The sequence below is a fragment of the Gossypium arboreum genome, chromosome 12 (genome assembly GCF_025698485.1).
Source record: "Gossypium arboreum isolate Shixiya-1 chromosome 12, ASM2569848v2, whole genome shotgun sequence".
Taxonomy (NCBI): Eukaryota; Viridiplantae; Streptophyta; class Magnoliopsida; order Malvales; family Malvaceae; genus Gossypium; species Gossypium arboreum.
Genome location: NC_069081.1, coordinates 117,596,315 through 117,618,207, shown reverse-complemented (window position 1 = coordinate 117,618,207; position 21,893 = coordinate 117,596,315). Strand labels below are relative to the sequence as shown.

General features: G+C 29.5%; 2 protein-coding genes across 15 annotated transcripts; both read right to left on the bottom strand.

The window, feature by feature from the left end:
• Window positions 1-4,942: 4,942 nt before the first annotated feature.
• LOC108479283 (probable protein phosphatase 2C 76) lies at window positions 4,943-9,483 on the bottom strand. 3 transcript variants are annotated; one of them, XM_017781782.2, is made up of 9 exons: window positions 9,005-9,483; window positions 8,168-8,483; window positions 7,799-7,926; window positions 7,028-7,126; window positions 6,649-6,807; window positions 6,098-6,184; window positions 5,874-5,965; window positions 5,668-5,742; window positions 4,943-5,299 (listed from the first exon to the last, which is right to left on the bottom strand). In XM_017781782.2, the coding sequence occupies exons 2-9, from the start codon at window positions 8,428-8,430 to the stop codon at window positions 5,138-5,140; spliced, it is 1,065 nt and encodes a 354-aa protein (XP_017637271.1). In that variant the 5' UTR covers window positions 8,431-8,483; window positions 9,005-9,483; the 3' UTR covers window positions 4,943-5,137. The 3 variants fall into 3 exon arrangements, with proteins under 3 accessions (XP_017637271.1, XP_052878496.1, XP_017637272.1); XM_053022536.1 differs by having other exon boundaries at window positions 7,799-7,887; window positions 9,005-9,474; XM_017781783.2 differs by having other exon boundaries at window positions 8,168-8,382; window positions 9,005-9,471.
• A 1,357-nt stretch (window positions 9,484-10,840) lies between these two features.
• On the bottom strand, window positions 10,841-15,951 carry LOC108479281 (spermine synthase). Of its 12 annotated transcripts, none has more exons than XM_053022529.1 (11): window positions 15,651-15,951; window positions 14,206-14,426; window positions 14,067-14,111; window positions 13,766-13,866; window positions 13,488-13,610; window positions 12,983-13,087; window positions 12,812-12,884; window positions 12,640-12,711; window positions 12,183-12,378; window positions 11,880-12,009; window positions 10,841-11,282 (listed from the first exon to the last, which is right to left on the bottom strand). In XM_053022529.1, exons 2-11 carry the CDS (start codon window positions 14,393-14,395, stop codon window positions 11,223-11,225), a joined length of 1,095 nt encoding a protein of 364 aa, XP_052878489.1. In that variant the 5' UTR covers window positions 14,396-14,426; window positions 15,651-15,951; the 3' UTR covers window positions 10,841-11,222. The 12 variants fall into 12 exon arrangements, with proteins under 12 accessions (XP_052878489.1, XP_017637268.1, XP_052878487.1 ...); XM_017781779.2 differs by having other exon boundaries at window positions 13,766-13,842; XM_053022527.1 differs by lacking the exon at window positions 15,651-15,951 and adding an exon at window positions 15,024-15,291.
• Between the last annotated feature and the right edge of the window lie 5,942 nt (window positions 15,952-21,893).

Genomic DNA, 21,893 nt, shown 5'->3' with positions numbered 1-21,893 from the left:
CTAATAGGCAACATAATTATCATATTAATGACATATGTTATGAAAGATATACAGATTTATATATTATATATTTTAAGGTCGTTAAGTTTTTAATTTGTTTACCTTATAAAATTTTGAGATAATAATAATAATAAAAGTAAGTAAAGTACATTTTGTGAAGGAAAATTGCAACATAAACCCACTCCATTTTTCTATATAATTTTAAATGGTATTTTGCTAATTATATTTTTATAATAAGTCATTTTATTTTGCTTATATTTAATAATTCAACTTACAATTTGACATATTAGGTTATTGTAAATTTTAAAAGGGTTTAAAAAATCTTTTAAAGTTTATCACTATTTTACAAATTAAATATACTATTAAAATTGAAATAGATACCTAAAGATTCAAATAATGTCACAAAAATTATTTAGTTGTCACAATATTTAAATTTAATTAAAATTTATATCCACTAATTAATAATTAAAATTAAGTTTAAAACTATATGAAAGTATTATCTACTATTATAATATTTATATTTCAAAAATAATTTTAATTTTTATTTATTTAAATTCAATCTAATATCAATTATCATATTTTTAAAATTAAACTTATATATTATTTTATTTTAATTTCATAACCATATTATTAACGAAATGTTAAACATTTATGAAAATTTTAATAAATATTTAAATGTAATTTAATTAATACAGATAAAGAAAACTAATGATATTATAATATACAAACCGCATCAATAAAAGTTTAATTATGTTCAAGAGGGAAGTAAGAAATATTTTCTTTGGGTATGACCAGATTTGAATTATGAATTTTTTAGAAAACTAAAATGAAATTTTATTGTTATATTAATGTAAAAATTTTCAAAATGTTAAAGATTAAACTATATTCTTCTATTTTTGCATAAAATAAAATTGAATCTTAAATTTTAAGGATTAAAATGTAATTATCATTAAATTGACATAAATTTTTTTCAAAATTTTATAAAATTTAAAAGAATCTGAAAACAAATTTCCATTTGAGAGAGGGAGGCCTTACCTCCTAGTGTCGCTTGCGATATTGTTGACAAGACTTAATCTCTTAAATTTGAGTAATATCGCATGAAATTATATGTGGATTCAATTTAATGTTTATAATAATTGATTTTAATCGAGTTATTATATTTTAGTTATAACTTAATATATATATATATATATATATATATATATATATATATATATAAAAGTTAACCAAGGGCAAAGTCGAAATTTTTTTAAGAGGGCGGATGAAATTTTAATTTTTTATAGTTTATATCTTTATAATTTGTAAAGGGTTAAATCAATTTTTATAATTTTAGGGGGGCCAAAGTGAAATTTTACCTTTACTAATTTAAATTTTTTAAAAATTAAGGGCCTAAAATGTAATTTTACATTTTAAGAATGTCTGCCCATGCCAGCCCAGGCTACTCCCGACGTTAATCGCATTATAATAATAGTACTTGACAAGTATTTTATAAGGATATAATAAATTATTAAAAAATGTATATTAAAAAAAGACATATGTCAAATTTTTAATGTTGTTTATGAAATAAAAATAAATATACTTGCCAATGTACCAAATATTCACCAATATTTAAAATATAAAATTATATTAATATTGATATATTATAAAAAAATATTTTAAAATTATTTCATTTAATGTTAAAATTTACTCTAAGTTCCTATACTCTTTGTAAATTTGGAATTTAGTATTTCTACTATTATTTCACAAATTTTAGTCTCAGATACTTATCAAATTTTAATTTCACGTCAAATTGCTAACACCACCTAAAATTCATCTATCAAATTCACTAGTGTGATATTTAGAAATTAAAAATACCTATTTCAGTAGCCATGTAACTAAAATTAACGTTGTAATGAGCCCCAATTTAATAGAAATACTTTAATGATATTAACAATTGAACTTACATTTATTAAAATAAAAATAGAGGAGTTAAATTCTAAATATACAAAAGATATAGAGACTTAAAAGCATATTTTCACAATCATATAAATTCAAATCAAACAACCTCTACACATGTGAATAGATTCATCCAAAATTAATGTCAACTGAATATTTAAATACAATTTCTTTTTATTATTTCGATTAATTTATTCAAAGTAATCATAAATGAAAAAAAATCTAAAAGAATATTGTGTTGGTGGAAATTCCATTAATTTGGTCTATGAAAGGAATTTACCTATGAAACTTCCTTTGGTATGATTTTTTAAAAGGAAACATTAATGGTCTTCGTTCCCCAATTAATGAGGAAAAGAAATTTGGTCTTAAGACTCTCCTTCAATTGTCGGCAGAGTCTTATGCATTGATGTCAACATTCACCATATGTCACGTATTTAGCTTCAATAATAATTTAATATTATTTTAAAATAATTTTATACAAGAGGACGTGAATTTGAGTGTTTTAAAATGTATTATCTTTCTATTTATGTCAAAAAGGATAAATATGATCATAACCTATAATAAAATTATTTAAATATATATATAATTTATTTGTTCACATATTTGTATCCCGATCAATGTAATGTATGAACTTTTTTCGGATTTGTTTTGGTTAGTTAACTTGAATTGAATTAATTGTTGAACTAATTATTCCGTTCAGTAGTTTATATTGATTGATTCTATCAAAACTATATAAATGTTACGAATAACTTCTTAAAGGTTTAACACTAGTTTTGCCTTTTGTTTTATATTGAAATTTTACTTTATTCCTTTTACTATTTTTTCAATATTTATTCTTGTTTACTTTCATTTTGTTCATAACTTTAGCTCATTAGACATTAGATATCTCTGTTTAAAAGAAAATTCATACGGCCATTTAAGCTAATCAAATGTGAACATTTAGAGAGCTAAAGGGAGAATTTGACTATATTACAAAAGTCAATGTGAGAATTTCATTATGGTACTAAGAATTTCACAATATGAACCGTGCATGGGTTTACACAATGTTGGACTTTAAGCCCACCATTGACCCCTTGGAACCAACCTAGTCCTTTGGAGAGGTTTGTACAGAGTGTCCTTGTTAGCGCTAGTTAATTTGTCGCTCTTTCTCCCTCGGTGAAATTGAGAGGTCTCCCGAATTCCGTTTGTGTCTCTTGATAACCCCCTCCGCTAGGTTGATTCAAACTAAATATTGGGAAATCCAGATAAGGTGGGTGTAGGGCCATAATTCATGATCATTATAGAAATTAGGTTATTGGATCGCACTATTATGTCCCTAGAGCAACTAGTGTTAAAGCGGAACTGTGGGCATTGTGAGATGACCTCACCTTAGCTTTGAGACCTTAGTATCTTGAATATTGAAATAGAAGTTGATGCGACTACTGTGATTCTAATTATAACATTTTGTTATCTCCTTTAATTAATGAATCCAAGACACTCCTCTAGTTTATGAGCTTTAGTTTGTTGATGCATATCTTCCTGAGAAAGAAGCAAATGTGCGAATGCACTTGCTCGCTTGGGAAGTAATTTTCAACCTTCTTCTCCTTCAGATTTTATTTCTTTTAATGACTTGTTTTGTATTTACTTTAATTCCCTTGATTCCTTAAATCGTCTTCTCTAAAATGATGCATAGGTAACAGTTATGTATTAGACTCTATTTTTAACTTTTATTAAAATCATTTTTATTCGACCAAAAGATTCTTATACTGTTAAGAAAATAGAATAAAATCAAAATTCTAACATAATTAACACTTACTGTTTAACAAATGACATGAATTTTCTACAAAATTTATAATTCAACTCTAAATAAATTATTTTATTTATAAAATCATAAAAATAGTTTTTTATGTTTTAACTTTATATATTTTAAAATTTTAATTTAAGTGATGATATGATTAATGTCAAAATACCATGTCAACTCAAGATATCTCCATCCTTTTTCTTTTGCAGAGGCACCTCTCTGCTTTAAGAGCTTCTTCGATCTCCGTTTTCACCTTTCCATACAACACTTGTCAGCTTTGCCAGGTGGTGCAACACTGCTGTTATCACCAGCTGCCCAACAGAAGGGATCCCATTGGAACCTTTTATTATTATTAAATAAACCACGATATACAACACAATCCATTATGTTTACAGCTTTAAGCTGTACAAGAATTTGTTCCATGGTTTACTGCCTAATGGATTATTGTACACGGCATGATGACTTGTGAAGCCTGCCGCCGTGAGCTTAGACCAGTTTGATGACCTGTAAACATTAATCAGTTTATTGGCAATATTTAATACGTTAAAGAAAAAAGAATTTTATAAAGAAGTTTTCATTTTTACGCTCCTGTTTATAGATGATTAATGAATTTATACTATTACTGATTAAATTATTCCAATACGTCAATTCAATTTCTCGGATATTATTTGTCTATTTTTGATATTATTATTTATAATTTAATAATACTAATAATTTAGAAATGGAACGACGTCCTCACATAAATCTTCTGCATTAAACGAGCATCTTGTTATTTGAATATATAGCATTAATTCCGACTCAAATCATAAATGTTGTATATTTGTAAAATTAAGCTCTTATAAATATAAATAATTTATTTTCGTATGGTAAATTGCTAGTTATAAAACTTCAAAGCATCGTGCTCCGTCATTGCGTTAAGGAGACGTATAATTATAGATTATTAAATATTGTAAACATTTAAAATATATAATAAAGTTCTATGTAATTCAAATGTTTTATTTATTGTCTCCAAAATTTGGATAATATTAATTTTTTAGAGTAAAAAATATTAAATTTTAAAATTCCATTAAATCATATTTTTTAGAGTAAAAAGAATTCAAATATCCGAATCCGCACTAAAAATGGAGAGCTTACCTTGTCAAATGCCTATGACTACTAAATGAAGAGTTGATAGATGAACTAGAAATTCCTACCGGATTTCAAAAAAACAAACGAAAAAGGTGCAGATTTGGACAAACAGAGCATTTGGTCCATGTATTTCAATTTCGAACATTAGGGAATGAAAAAAGAAAAAGAAAAGAAAACAATGAATAAGCAAATTGTCACCTTGATATATGCACATTGGCCACAAGGCAAAATGCAGATTTCAAACTCAAAAACTGAAATTGTATATAAATCTAAACAGGAAAATGCAATTTTAAATCACGCTTGGGAATCGGAATTAAGTGGATCTGCCTTGTCATGGTGGAATCTTACCACAATGCATGTTATATTGTCGGCACTCCCCCGAGTAAACGCAGTTTCTGTCAACTTTCTAGCAGCTGTCTCCGGTTCTTCTTCTACTCGAGCAAGGGAAACAGCATCCTGTAAATACAATTTTAACTTATAACAGCCAAACATGCAGAAATAAACTTCGATCATCCATTGTGTAACTCATTTTGACATACACAGACCAGTTTTTAATAGTAAAAATGGATGAAATTTTTAACCAAAGAACCAGTTTGCTCTTTGGTCTAATGTACAGGGGCTAATTTGCTCATTTTTCGAGTAAAGGAGATAAAATGCAATCTGACTCCTGGTACAAAAGCCTCTATCAAAAGCCTCTATCGTACTTTACCTACTGTATTCTTAGACCATTACCAAAAACAATACCAGGTGCATGTGTGATACATGGATGGACAATTAAGTGCAACTGTGCACATGGGAAGGCACATGTTAGAGAAGGGTTTTACCTCATTAGGCACTACATCCCATAATCCATCACTAGCAAGCACAAGAAACTCAAACTCTTCATTTATCTCTCTGTCCTGAGAAGCAACAAGAGTACAAATTTCATTAATACAATTTTTATATAACCTACTTACTGCCTTCTAAATCAATTTGCTATGTAACGATGATTAAAGATTACTAGCTGTTAGCATATACTGTTTAGGCTCACCTGAATCTCTGGTTCTGCAACAACAAATTGTTTCAACATGCGATTACCGAAAGCTCGAGACATAGCTAACACACCTCCTACCCTCCAAGTTCCTGATAACATGATCAACAAGAAATTCGCAATAAACTTTCAGGAGCCAACACTACCAATTTAATCACCAGATATATAAAGAAAATATTTGTCTTGACTTCAATAAGGAAATTGGATTTTTTAAACAGTTTTACCTGCCCACATAACAACCCCTCCAGCACTTTCGATTCTCTTCCGTTCATCGCTTCTATTTGGTTTATGGTCTTCAGATAGTGGAATTGCTTTAAAAGGAAAAGAAACTGCTTTTAGGAATCCCAATTTGCAAATTAAGAATTCACAACATTTATTTTCATGTCAACTGCAGTTACTCTAATAGAGCCATAAGTTTCCTGTATAGGATATACAAAGCACTCAAAAATGTAATATACATTTCATATTTTTTATATATTATTCATACTTATTAATGGTTATCACGAGTAAAAGAAACTAAGTAGATAACCCACAAAGTCTAGATATAAAAATAATGTGACATGACTGTTCATTATAAATAAACAGAGGACAGTATAAAGAAAAACTCATGCTTTCAGAATATGGTGCCTGGCCATCTTCACTTTACTGACCAGTCCACAGCAAGCAATTTCAAGGAACCATCAAGTAGAAGTATTTAAAGAAAGAATATATTATCGCATGTACTGATGTGCTTGAAATTAACATATTACTAAGCAATTAAAAATGCATAGAATACCTTTTCCAGCCTTGGATATTATAGTCCTTGAGTCTCCAACATTGGCAACATATAGATGGTTACCAACCAACACTGCAGTTGAAGCAGTGGAACCATCATCCCGGTAAGTATCTCTTTCAGAATCCAAGAAATCTGAATCAGTTTGCTGATATGTTTCACCTGCAGGTATATCCAATGAAGCCAGTATAAATTACAGATAATTTACAAATAGATCGGTAATATGAGGCCACAAGCCCATCTGAATGCAAGCTACAGACTCAGAACAAAACAGAGATACAGGTACTTGTAAATGCATGGATCATCTATAAAATTGACAACAAAGGACATGCAACAATTTATATTCTCCATAAACACAGCATATCAGAGATCTTGAACGTACTTATGGCAAGTTTGGTGTCGGTCATGAACTGCGGATGCTTCATTAGTTTCTCAAAAAGGTGCTGCTTCAAATACTCAGCAGCACGAGAACCACCATGCCCTGCAATTACACATGATATGGTTAAAAAGCAGGTCAGCAAAAGCTGTCATTCTCAGATATGAAAGGCCTCTTACTCTCGGGAAATGTTCCCATCACCAAAAAATGCATGGCCAGGATAACTTATTGTATAAATAGGCCAAAACTCAAATCTTTCAAACAAAGGCACTTTTGAGATGTAAAATGAAAATAAGACAGATTGATTGTCATAATCACATATCAGTTACTACTCTGATTTAAATGAAACCACAAGAAAGCTTAGACAGACATAATTTAGAAATTCAACTGTCTTCGACCTAGGAAACTTTGGACGATTGTGCCATAGCCACTAATTAGTTGTAAGCATGTCCCAATACACTACTCCAAGGTTATTATATGTTTTCAGATGATCTGCACACATATTTAAACCACAAACATAACATACCATGAAAAAACTTGTATGTTTTAGCATTTCTTTGCATTATAAGTATTGTGGTTGTGGAAATACAGATCATGGGAATTAGCCTCACATTGTAGACTAAGCAATTAGCCTCACATTGTAGACTAAGTACTTCTCCAATAATCATATTAGATGGGGCCTTCCAAGAGCTTTTTAATAATATGTTACAGCGAATTTGTAGTGTTTCCTATTTCACACCAATCTACAAGGAAAGCGATGATAAGAGAGAAACTAACCATCAAAGATTCCAAACAAGCAGACTGTCTGCCCATTAATCTTGGAAGTTTTAATATCATAGCAATCTTCCATGGTTGCTCTCTTTCCCCTGAAACTTGAATAACCGCAGCTTAATCTTCCATCCTCACTGCCAAATCAGATAAGAAACATACTATGAATTTACCCTATCAGCATTTGCAAAATTCACCGGCATACAAGTACATCCTAGCAACATTCATCCAGAAACAAATCATATTAAAAGTTCATAACCAACAATACACATGTTTGATTCTAAACAAATCATGGCATTCATGAAAACTGGCTATACTTATAGCTCAATCTGTATGATAAAACAACTAATTATTACAGGTGGAAAGCTCAATATTTACCTTTTCCACCCTCCACTAACATATCCAGCATCATCTTTCTCTGGGAATTTATGGACTATGGGACCCTGGCTTGCTGCTGCGCCCGAATCCACCATCATCTTAGCACTTGTTCGAAATTCACGATTCCACAAAAAAGTTAATCCAGCACCACCGGCATATAAAGTCCTTACAGTACTTTGTAAATGCACCCTTTTCCGGGTTAATATTGTTCCTATCTGCCCAGTTTGAACAATTACACTCTTTAAGCAACTGTTGCATACCATCTATGTCTACTTATGGCTTCTTAGAGCCAGATCTTCAAAAGCCACCAACAATGCTGCATACCAAAAATATAAATAAATAACTAAAAATGACAAGCGTTTTTAACTGATGCTATTACATTTTGAAAAAAAAAAAAAACTACTCTATTGGTAGCTATGTAATTAAAAAAAAATTATATTTAACCAGAATTTAGCAAAAAATTCAACAGTATTAACTGTTGAATCTGAATTTTGAAATTTAGAAAGTAGAGGGACTAAATTCCTGGAAATGCAAGTACAGGGACTAAATTCCTAATTTTTGAAAAGTATAGGGACTATAGGCACATTTTAACCTAAATATAATCCAAGTAACTGCAGTAATTCACATAGTCTAGAAAGCTTCCAACAAAATTGAATCATTAAACATTCAATTTGAATATGCTCGCAGTACATACTTTTTTATCAACAACTTTTAATCTCCATAAGAAGCTAAAACTAGCAATATTAAGCTGAGATTTCCAACTACAAAAGTAAGTATAAACCAGAGCCTAATAACAAAAGGAATAAAAAAAAGTCCATACAGGAATTAAAATCTCACATTTGCTTTTTCAGAGTATTTGATTCATTTCCTGAGCTGATAAAATGATCAAAAACCGCACCATTTTCGATCAAATTTAAACGAAAGGAACAAAAACGGGATCTCTCTCGAGAATTTTAGATTTAAAAAAAAAAAGGATGGATCAGATCGGGTCCAGGTTGGAACACGTGGAGGATCTGAATCTGAACTGGAGGCGCCTACTAGGAATCGACCGCGTTGCGAAGCGGTTTTCACTCTCTCTCTCTATCTCTCAAATTGAAAAAAGAAAAAAAAAAGAAAACGCGAGGAGAATCTGAAACCCTAGAGAGAGAAAGTGGAGGAAAAAAAGGAAAGCGATGTGAAGAAAATTAGTAGACGGATATCCAGACAGAGAGAGAGAGAGAGTAAGGAGTGGAAAGTGATAGTGTGTGTGTGTGTGAGAGAGGGAGAGAGAGAGAGAGGTGGCAAATATTGTAGGCTGGCACCGAAGAGAAAATAGCAACGTGGCACTCTTCATGCTGTCTTTGCTTTTTGCGGTGGGAGGAATGATCTTCTGTACTCGTGCTTAAAATTTGCATCCTAGTTTCTAAATGATTGCAACATCCAAAAAAGAAATTCTCAATATAAATTTCAAAATTAAATATTAAAAATAACTATTGAATTTAAATTTTAAAACTGGTTTATTGTATTTTTTAAAATTAAGTATGAATTATAATTGAACTGCATAAAATGTAACTTTTAAAATTTAAAGATAAATTATGTAAAAGATAATATCAAAATAAATAAATTAAAAATAATTAAAATTTTACATTAAACAACCCTAAACATAATTTATAATTTTAATCTTATTGTTCTTTTCAAAGTGTAACTCTTCTCAAAATCTCAAAAAGTTTTGAGTTGGAATCCCATTATAACTAAAAAATCTTGTGGTTCCGGAGATTCCAGTTATAAGAGAACCAGGACCGGCGGAGAGCTTTCTCCTCTTCGACTGTTGGGTCTTAAGAATGTCGATTTTAAGAATGAGTGATTATCCTTTTCCAATCCTTATTGTCCAACTTAAGAGCGAACAACTAATGCATTCCATGAACAAGGTTCTATTGTCAGTCTGCGACCCCTAGATACAAAAGGCATCCTTGGAGTGATCTTGTAATTCCTACGAAATGAAAACGATAAGGTTAGCCATGAAATTTTTCTTCCTTTTGTCACATTTTGCTCAAAGAGATACTACAATACATTAAGCTGCTCACAAAAATAACTTAATTTATCATTTTCTACTCTTTTTCTCAATAATTATGATAGATAATTAAAAATGAGATTATCCAATTCTGTTCGGGGGTTCTAAACAAGTAGAGTCCTTAATTATTTGCAATTATAGCTATATTATCTTTATCCAAAATGTTTCAAACCTAAAACACAGAGGTGAGTTGAAATCGATCAGTTAATGTATAATTGCCTGAAGGTTGTGTTGTCTGTGTTAATGAGAATGAAAGTGTGTTTGTTCGTTCTTAACCACCGTTACTTACACAATGACTTATAGTATTCACAAGATAATAAGGGCTTCTTTGCCTTAAAAATATGGGATTTGATTAGTGATACAAGGCATATGGCAGTGACGGGAAAAATCTTTGAAAATGCCACTGGCCCCGTAGTATTGTGAGGACAACCTGAAGAGCTATTTTGGAAGACGAAGATTAAATCAAAGGTGAAACTCTGTGTGTCGAGAGCTTGAAACAAAGCAACTCCGATAGCCAGAAACATTGCTCATAGAATTCAAGGAGCATCGCAACTATGCTAGTGTTGGGGACGTGAACTGGTTTGACATCTCGTTACAAATGCATAAACATACACCGACCAAAATTATAACACACAAACTGCAATAATTATTATGAATAAGAAACATATGGTACCTTATTTTTCCCATCTTTTTCTTCTTTTAGGTGTTTCAATGTTGTCTAGTTCAGAACACTGACTTGAAAGACATTTGAAGCACCTATCATCAAGCAAACACATTGCTGCCTCACACAACCCATAAGGCTAAGTCCTATACTACGTATTCCCTGAAATTAGAACTGTAAATACATACTAAAATGGTTCCGATTTCACCTGCATGTTGAACACATTTATTTACTGCCTATGTCTCGAATACGAGTATTTATAAGCTTAAGATAAAAAGAAAACAATCGCAAGTTCTACATATTTGCTTTAGGAGACAGTTTTCTTGTTCCGGGGCTGTGGAGTCTCATAGTAGCCTCACCTCCCTCTTCAGGAACGAAGGCAATGCAAAAGCAGCCCTATGCATCTGTCAATAGAACACAGATATTTCATTTCAACCAGGAGAATTCATAAGCCTACGGCAATATTAATGTGCATCTTGTGTTCACTGGCTGCCCATAAGAGCATAACCATTCATGTGTTCACAAATTACCAATGATCTTTACTAATTTTCTAATATATTGCTAATTCCAAGGGACTGAAAATATTGACATCTCAAATTGTGGTTGAGCTTGATAGGAAGAAAAAGAAAAGGGGAATATAGGGAAAGTTTATTTAATGGTCGAGCTACATAATAGCACATGTTATGTAGCTTAATCATTAAATTAAAACTCTTTTTTCCCTCCTGCCTAAGGGAGGCTAAATGACATAGAGACTATACATGCCATGAAAAGCCCCCTTTAAACCAAGCAGAAATGAGATAGTTAGGGGCCCATAGTAGATAGCAGAAGGGACTACGGTATATATAAGGGATGAGACTAGCAGATCATGATGCTATGCCATCAAGAAATGAATAAAATGGCCCATCACTCAGACTCTCTTAAGGTTCATTTCATTACAGAAAACAGATTTTACAGCTTTAAGAAGTTAATGTTCATAGCAAAAGTAAGTATCGAGTTCTCACCTCAGAGTTGTAAAATCTAAGTTCTCTCTTATGAAGGTAAGCACCGTCTAGCTTCTCAATAGGGTTTATAGGATTCAAAAAATCAACTGGTGGCCCCTCCGTGGAACATAACAAAAAACCAATCACACCACTGCATTGAAAAAGAAAATTGAAAACACAAGTCAGAAGTCGGAAATAAGATAGACTTGATGATTCTGAAGATGGTTCTGCGATTGGTAAATGATAACATATAAATTTACCACTCACAAAAGCATCATTAATATCTAAAAGAGAACAAAGGGAAAAATACAGCTAATTAAATACCTTGGATATGTTGGAACACTTGCCCATGCATAATGAACAGGCCCCTTGAATGTCTCACGGCAAATAGAAATCATATCTTCAATTAAATGTGTATGAAGCCACATACTCTCTGCCATGTTACAAAGGACACCACCAGGCCTTAATGCTTGAGCTATGGTCTCAAAAAATGGTTTCTCTACAAGCTCTTGAGCAGGACCTAAATTGCAAACAAAAATACCATGTGAAAGCTTGTATAACATTGAATCTTAAAAACAAAAATCTATCTGCAATTATGTTGTAAGTGGGAACATACCCACCACAAACATATTCTTTAAGGAACCATCAAACTACTTTCATCCTCCTAACTCTTTTTTTCTTTTTCTTTTTTTATGTTGAAAGAAACAAAAGTTGTGTGTTGGTATCAGCACACCTCTAAAACAGTAAATAAATTTTTAACAGGCCAAAAATTGCAACATACCTACAGGATCTGATGAATCAACAATAATTGCATCATACTTTCCTTTTGGAGCATGACGAAGAAACTCAATAGCTGTTAACATTATATAAAAGTAAAAATCAGCTTGAGAAATAGTAGCATTATATTTAACCACCTAACAGAAATTTCACAGAAAAAAATTGTTTTGACATACCATCACCAACATGAAGATTGACGCGAGGGTCCTCAAATCCAACAGCTAATTCTGGAAAGAACTTCTTGGAAACCTAGAATAAAGAGAATGTGATATGGCTATTAAATGAGCATTTTCAGACAAAAAGTAAAAGCAAAAGAAAACAAGAAGAGATACTAAAATACAACATACATCTATAACCATCTTATCTATTTCACATATATCAATGTGCTCCACAGAGCTGTGTCTAGAAATCTCCCTAAGAACTCCACCATCACCACCTCCAACAACCAGAACCTGCATCCCATATTTAGTTAAAAATCAACATGAAACAACCTTAAGGCTAAAGTAAAATCTTTATGGAACTGAGATTAGATAGGAAAGATTTTGATGAGGTAGAGAAAATTCAAGACTGGTCAGCCGTGACTTTAAATCAATCAAATAGCTTAGGGGATATATCTCAGGAGCTTGATGACAGAAAAGACCAACCAATTTCAGTAGAATTTCTAGCACAAAACTTCATAAAGATCCATTGCTTATGCAGTCTTAGAAAAAAGAAATTCAAATGCCGACTTAGAAATTGAAGGAAAGAAGTATGATAAGTTCGTCAACAGATGATGGTACCAGCAAAATAGCAGGAAAATTATTGACTGGATATAAGGGGAAAAGAAACTGTGCTTAGATAAGATGAGATTACAGTTTTCGGAGATGGAATTGAACAAAGTGGAAGATGAGCAATCATCTCCTGATATGCACATTCATCTTTCTCAGTCAGTTGAACTATACCATCAAGAACAAGCACTTTCCCATATGTCGACGACTGTAAAAAGAAAAAAGTATTTACATTAGTAAGACTACACACAATAAATACAAGAAAAGAAGCAGGCAAAGTCGGGCAAGAAAAAAATGGTAGATAGAAAGGAACTAGATGTAGAGAACATTGGAAATAAAAAACACAAAGTTAAAATGACAAACCTCAAAAACAAGGACCTCTTGATAGTCTGATTTTTCCTTGAATAAAATGCTTTCAACTTTCAGAGAATGCGCTTCTCCTACAGAAAAAAATTTAAGCATTGCTGATAAAGAATATGGTGCAATGTGTGAGAAGCATTCACTAGTTCAGTTCAAGGCCCCTAAACTCTCATTTCATAGAATAAGTTACTACTAAAAATTATGAAAGAGCAAGCCAGACTCTAGCACTGTGAGAAGGTAAAGAATAAAGATACTTAAAAGAATTTCAAACATGTGTAAATTACAGGAGGAAGTTAAAGCTCACCCGGCCACATAGGATTGTTGAAGTAGACCATTTTACCAGCATCATCTGCAAATGATGAAAAAATTAAAAAAAAAAAATCAAAACAAGTAATACTGGTGAAAAAAAAGGAGCAGGAAAAAGATAATTCAAAGAAAATGACCAGAGGAAGACTGAGATTCCGAGAACCACCCAGAAACAACAGTAGAATGGCATTTTGCCTCAAGCTCAGGGGCTGAAGCCCTGGCCTTCAAACAACAAGAAGGGATAACCTTCTCTGAGCCATTACCACTATTCACCTTCCCATCCATAAGCTTCGGGCATTCTAAACCTCTTCCTGCGTCTTCCCCCATAGATTATCTTTTTCTTCTTCGGCTCCAGCCTCTATATGTCAAAACAAATTCTTAATTCTTAAGGTTAAAAAAAGAAGCCAACATATGCAGGCACGTGCAGATTAAAATATTTATCGAAGTATCATTCAGAAACAAAATACGCATGATGATATAGAAAAGTAAAGATGTTCCTTTCAGAAATTAAAAATATTTATTTTCATAGTGCTCCCTGGGAAAAAAAAAAGCATCAGATTCCTTGTTCTTCAAGCATTACTTTCACACATTCCTCACGATTGTTAAAATAATAATAAGCCTCAAAGGGAGAAAAAAGAAATTAAAAAATAAAGAGTGTGCTAAACCCGAGAAATTTGGCAGCAGAATTCTAGACCCTTCTCTTTTTTTTCTTTTTTTTTTTTTTTTAATTCAAAGCTATCATGGCAAGCTGGAGAGTTCCTTTAAGGCAAAAATGTATTTAAAAGACATCGATTTTGGATAGTGAAAGTGATTAAGGAAACTAGATAATTATAACCTAATTACCTAAAGTAATGGAAGCAGATTCTTATATCATATAATAACAAAGAAAACAACATCAAATCACAATGATTTAACTTACATGCTATGATTATAAGTTATATGATCTCCTCTTTACCTTTTAACTTAATTTCTTCCAGCTCTAAACTGATTTAAATAATAATAAAAAGGAATATGAACAAACAGAAACGCTGCTTCTAGAAATGATCAAAGTCAAAATTTCCTAATGGTTCTCGGTTGGTCTGTGGATAATATATACCAACAACAGAAAAAGGGGCGAAATAAAACGAATTTCCATCAAGTTACGTACTGTAAACGACAATTTCAAATCAATTTTTGGTAGATAGATGTTAGGCAGCCATAAACTATCATTTAATGCAATTATAACCAAGTTAAGCTCCATTTTTCTTTTCTTTTTTTGCTTATATTACAAAAATAAACATATATAAGAAAAAAAATTAAAGATAAAATTATCGCAAAATCTCCGATTCTCTTAAAATGGAAAGAAGTAGGGTTTTGAAGAACAAAACGAAATCAAAACAAAAGAATCTCTTAAAACTTCCACTTTTTCAAACTCGATGAAACAAATAAACAAAAAAAAGTATTAAATTACTGCAAAATGCAAAATCACATATCTCGGAGATCAAACAACGGCAATGAACATATTAAACAAGCAAAATGATGAAATAAATTCAAAAAAATCGAAAAAATATATATGTATATTAAATAAAGAAGAAAATCTTGCCTGGTCTTAATGACAGTGAGAGTTGAAAAATAATGAAACTCTTGAATAATCGGGAGAGTCCAAATAGCGAGCGGGAAGGGTTACGGAGTACGGTAAAGAAAGGGAAAAAAAATGTTTCTTCAATAATAATAAAAATCAGTTTTGTTTTTGTTTTTCAGTGCTTATTTGATTTTCAGGCTTTGCTTGTTTTTGAAGGAAATTGGAGGATCTGACCCCGTTTATATATGCACTCACACGCAAAATTAATGGAAATTTATTATTTTTTGGTTCGAATAATTCAAATTTATTATTACTTGAATGTGAGCCAAAACAAAAATAAAATGGGGGTTTTGTTTTTATAAGAGGGCCCGAAATACGAGGAAATAATTTTTCTACGATTTTTTTTGATTTTATTAAATTTGAATGTTTTTAATCTAATTATTGATGAAGCTACATTAGAAATTAAAAATTATGTTAGTGACTTAGAATTTACTAAATTAATTATTGAATACATTATTTTTATTTGAAAATTAAATTTTCTCTTTTAATGTTAAATTGATTGATTTAGTTAAAAGTTAAACTTATATTTTCAATGCAAAATTTACTTACATTGATAATTTTTTATTTTAATCATTAATTTAAAAAATCTCACTATAATAAAATCTTTAAATAAATGTTATCTCGATCATTACTTAAATCTATTAAATTTTGTTTATTCTTTATTTTGAAAAAAAATTGTTATTATTTTAATTAAATTTATTGATATTGGTGTTCAACGTAGAGAAATAAAAGAATAGAAGTCGATGGTTGCGTAATTCACCTATGACAAGAGTTAGTGGAAGGGACTAGAAGGGGAGGAAGAAAGATGAGAGGATCTAGGAGGATATGCAAATAAGAAGGCCCACGTCATAAGGTAGAGTGCTTAAGGAAGAATATCATTTGCTTTTCGTGTGCTAATATATATAAGTAAAGGTCCCCTTGTCAGTAGTTTTATGTTACAAACAATACGAGTAGTAGTTCATTTATTTGGTTGGTGTGGTAATAGATGTGATTATAGATTGATTTGGGCCTTACAAGGTATCTAGATTAATTTTTTAAGTATAAGTTTGGTATGACTTAACCTAAAAAATGAGCTTATTTTTTTGCTCAAACTAAGTTCAATTCAAGAAAAATAAATTTGAATTAAATCCATGTAATATTTGCTTTTTAAATTTTTATTTAAAAATAATTTTAAAAATATAATACCAATTCACTAAAATACTAAAATAAAAGTTTTTTAACACATTAGAAATATATTAAAAATTAGAAATATATTAAAAAACATTACCATAAATATAATAAATGTTTAATTATATTAAAAACACAAACAAATATAATAAATATTTTATTGTATTAAATATAATTTTAAAATTTTATATTTTGGGTTGAGTTATTTAGTTTGGTTAGTTTTTAGGGTTTGGGTAATAGATTTAATTATTATTGGGTTAGTGATTATTAATATAAATATATAATTATTATTTAACATATATAATTAATTTTTATAGCACAATATATTCGGGCTGAGTCGAGCTTGAGCCAAAAAAAATCATCCACTGGCTGACCCATATAGAAAACTAACATTAAGTTTTTGTTTAAACCGTCCCAATTTTCGGACGAACCTTCAAGTCTGGGCAGGTGGCTTGGCCCATGAGTATGTCTACATGACAAGTCCATTACACTTCAGTACTATGTAGAAATTTTTTTTGTTAATTTCATTTGTTAATGTACTAGTACTATGTAGCCCTGCTATGAAATTTCATTTGTTAATGTCCATTTGTACATAGTACTATGTAGCCCTGCTATGAAATTTCATTTGTTAATGTAGAACGAGGTTATTATATCTTAGTGGTTCAATGGACAACCCAAAGTGGGTGTCCTCGTTGTTTGGTTGTCATGAATAACCAAGTGACCACTACCAATGGTACAAGATGAAGGGTCATCGACGAACACTTTCCAAACTTTCTTATACTACCACATGTCTAAGCTGGAATAGGAATATCACATAATCAAAAAAAATTATTTAATTTGTTTATAAATTTTACAATATAAAAAGTCTTTTATGTTAATCAGTGAAAAAATAAATTAAAAAATATATATTAATTTTAAATAAACCGAATCAATGAAATTCGATTTGGGTGGATTACTTTTGATATTCAATCTCGATTTAATTTTTAACGCAATTTTTTTCCAAAACTAATATGAAATTAGTAACATCATACCCATTCGTTATTTTTATAATTGATAATTTTGTATTTTATGAAAAATTTTTAAATAAAATCGAAATGTAATGCCCCATTTTATATCAATTGTTTTATGATTCAGGATACGAATAGAACACGCCTTATTTGCTTGTCCATTCTAACACATCTCTCAAGCATCAGCCAAAGATATAAGTATAATTTTCTTTTAAAAAATTTATTATTACTGGTACAGTAAGTAAAGATATTCATGAATCAGTTAAAACTCGATTTTTAAATTTTTGTTAAGTTGAAGCTCGGTTCAATTTTTCTCAAAAATCTATATATTGTTTAAAAATACATATATATTTGTAATTAATTTTCAATAAAATTATTTTAAAATATTTAATTTAATTTTAGCTTGGACCAATCAAAGAATTAAAAAGTTTTATTGAAACTTAGTCTATGAACAGATCTAATTGTATCGTTAATTTTGATGTATAACATTTGTTTAATTTGTTTCACATGTATATTTATATAAAATTTTAAATTTTTAGTTAAGGTTTATAACTTAATTTTAAGGATATTTTAATTCTAATGTAACTATAAAAATAAAAATAATCAAAACAAAACATGTTAAAATTAAAAATATTAAAGTTTTATATCGACTGATATAGTGATATTATACCGATGCAAATCAATATCGACGGAAATAAATGGAATTACATGTAAAAATTTATGCACCAAACATTGATTAATGACAAAATATGGACTTACCTTCCCTAGATGGTACTAAGAATACATAACACCGACACTTTCACAATCAATTCGTTGTTGTTGTTTTTCATTTAACGAATTAATCTTTAATTCTTCACTGTAAAAGGTAAAATTAATTATTATAAATTACAAACTCGACATAATTAATTAATGTTATGAGAAATATGAGCATGACATACATAATAAAAATAATTACATCTATATATTATTTACTATTATTGAAATGTTTGTTTAATTAAAAGTAATTTAATTTAATTAAAATTTATTGAACTTCAATTATTAAATAAAATATTGATAGATACTTTAATAACTAATTTTTAATTAATGATGCGTTAATAAGAAATTAAAGTTAATGTGTAAAAGTTATATATTAGAATTATAATCCCGAATTATACATATAGCGGCATTTGTGGAGAAAACGCCACTAAAGATTATATTCTATATCGGCCTTTTTCCACACAAATGCTGTGAAATTTAACGGCATTTTCTGCGGCGCTTATCATTGTAGCGGCACTTATATAGGGTAAAAAAACACTGTTAAAAACATGTTTTGTTATAGTGCTTTCTAACATCCTATCATCTTAAGAAAAGAGAGAATCACCATTCTATAACATACTTGTGTGTTAATTTAGAAAATCAAAACCACGATATTTTAATATCTCAAGATAGCAATAGGTTCAGATACGAATCCATATTTAGTTTGGTTATTGATTTATTTTTTATGATCTAACATGACAGATATTGGTTTACGATTCTAAATTTATATAAGAGTTTTACGGTTCTAACAAGTAAGCATTTTAAATATAACTAGATTATGGCACATCCACAATGCATGTGAAAATAATTATGTATTATATTTATTAAAATTTTATATAAAACTTAAAAATGGTTTTGGTTAAAATGGTAAAGGTGAGACGGTGAATATTATGATTTCTTGGGTTTAAACCCTATCATGTGCATGTATTTTTTAGAGAAAATTTTATATAAAATGATAAAATATCTTCAAAATAGTGTTTATTGTTAATTATTTATATTTGATCAATGACCAACCAACGATTAAATGAGTCTACATTTAATGTTAAAGAGGAATAAACCAACAAATATAAAATGCTAGAGTAGTTAAATAAAAATTGTATAAGATATTTGTTTTTAATTTTGTTAGTATTTATTATCAAATACCTTTTTAGACCGACATATTACATGCAGTGATTTAATTTTAAGTTTTATTACTTGTTTAGAGTTAGGTTTTATGATTTAGGGTTTAGGCTTTACTTATTTAGAGAATATTTCCTTAAGTATTGTTGATGATTTTTATAATAGTTAATTTTTTCAAAAATATTATATATTTATATAATTATAATTTATACCACCAAATGCCACATATAAAAATTACAATCTAACTATACCTATGTTGTGTAAACACACATTAATTATTAAAAAATTAATTATAACAAAGTAGTGGTTAGACCTGTCCATGGGTTGTCCCGGCTAAAAAGTGGGAGGGTTTGAACAAAAATATAGGTTTGAAAAATGGGCTTGAGCAAAAAAAAAAAACCATTTAGAAAACAGGTCAAGCCTCAAGTAAGTTTTTTTTTTTTTGCTCGGGTTCGGCCTAGCCCAAAATTGCAAAAAGAAAATTCTTTTAATTGTTTTTTGTTGTTTTCTCATTGTTTTGCTATAATTTCACTATTGTGTTGCTATTATTTTGTTATTATTATTTAAATATTGTAAAACTCTTGTTTTATTGTTAATTTTGCTAATATTTCAAATGTATTTACTTGTTAAATTGCACCTATATTAATATTTTTCTTAGTGTTTTTGTTGTATTATATTTTTAAAAGAATTATATAAAAAAATTAATACGAACAAATTAAACCAAACTCAAAATTTAATATTTTTATTCGGGCTGAGCCGAACTTAAATCTATTAAACGGGCTTAAAATTTTATTTTGAAACTGTACATAGATAGTCTAGTAGTGGTCCTAACTTCACGAGTTGTTGAAAGATTACATCAATCAACGTCTTAAGAAAATTTATATAATAAAGATGAAGTAAACAATGCACATGTTAAATGCGCATGTTAATCTTCCAAACTACATAAGTGGTGGAAATTTTACGTCAATCAACATCTTACATCGTGTGATCTTCAGCAATGGTAAATAGAAATTAAGAGAAACTGTTTCAGAAAATTTATATGGATATAAAGATTTATTATATAAAATTTAAATTTCATTCGTGATCCATGATGTTTCATTTTCATTCACCACCTTCTAAATGTTGTATTTATCATCCACAATTTATACCGACAATTTTTTTTTTTGCATTCAACTTGCATTTTCATTTTTACATAATTCATGTATTTTCATTTTTACATAAAATTTGTTAATTTTCCAAAAACAAAAGTTAATGGATGAATAAAATATTAATAAAGATTATATGGATGAAAATGGAATACTTACAAAATGTTAACTATATTAATAAAGGTTATTTATTTATTTATTTATTATTAAAATATTATTGGTAGTTAATATAACTTTTAAATATCATTGATAAAAATGAAGCATCCATAAAATTACTTATTACTATTATACAACTTCTCCTCTATACACCATTTTCTTCTAATTATTATAATTTAAAGCATAAAAGTTATATATAAACATATCATTTAACTATCATTATTTTTAAAATATAAAATTTTATATAAAAAATATTCATCCACATTGTGAGCGTACAAGTTTTAGTATAAATTATAAAAGTAATAAAATTTAATAATATACAGTAATTTTTAGTATAATTGCCACTAGTGCCTCTTTCAATGGGCACTTATTTGTAGTGCGGTGCATTTAGATTTTTTTTTGTCCCATGTTATAATATCGTTACAATATCTAATTTCATCGCTATCGTTATTTTTACACTAACTGCAGATAAACACATCGCCTATCCAAAAGGACTCTTAGTGTGATTAGTAAGAACTGAGATCTTAAGTCTTTGGTAATTTAAGTTTGGAGAAAGAATTGTATGAAACAGGGGCGCCACATTCTATTGTATCCCTTTCCAATTATTTAATAATATTTCAACAATTTTTTCATGTCATTGATATATAATTTTGGAAATTTTTTTAACCTGAACCCTGAACTCCGAACCTTGAACCATGAACTTGGCTTTTTGGTTCAATGTTCAGAGTTCATGGTTCAAGGTTCGGGTTAAAGGTAAAAAAAATTACCAAAATTATGTATTAATAACATGGAAAATTTTGACGAATTGTCATAAA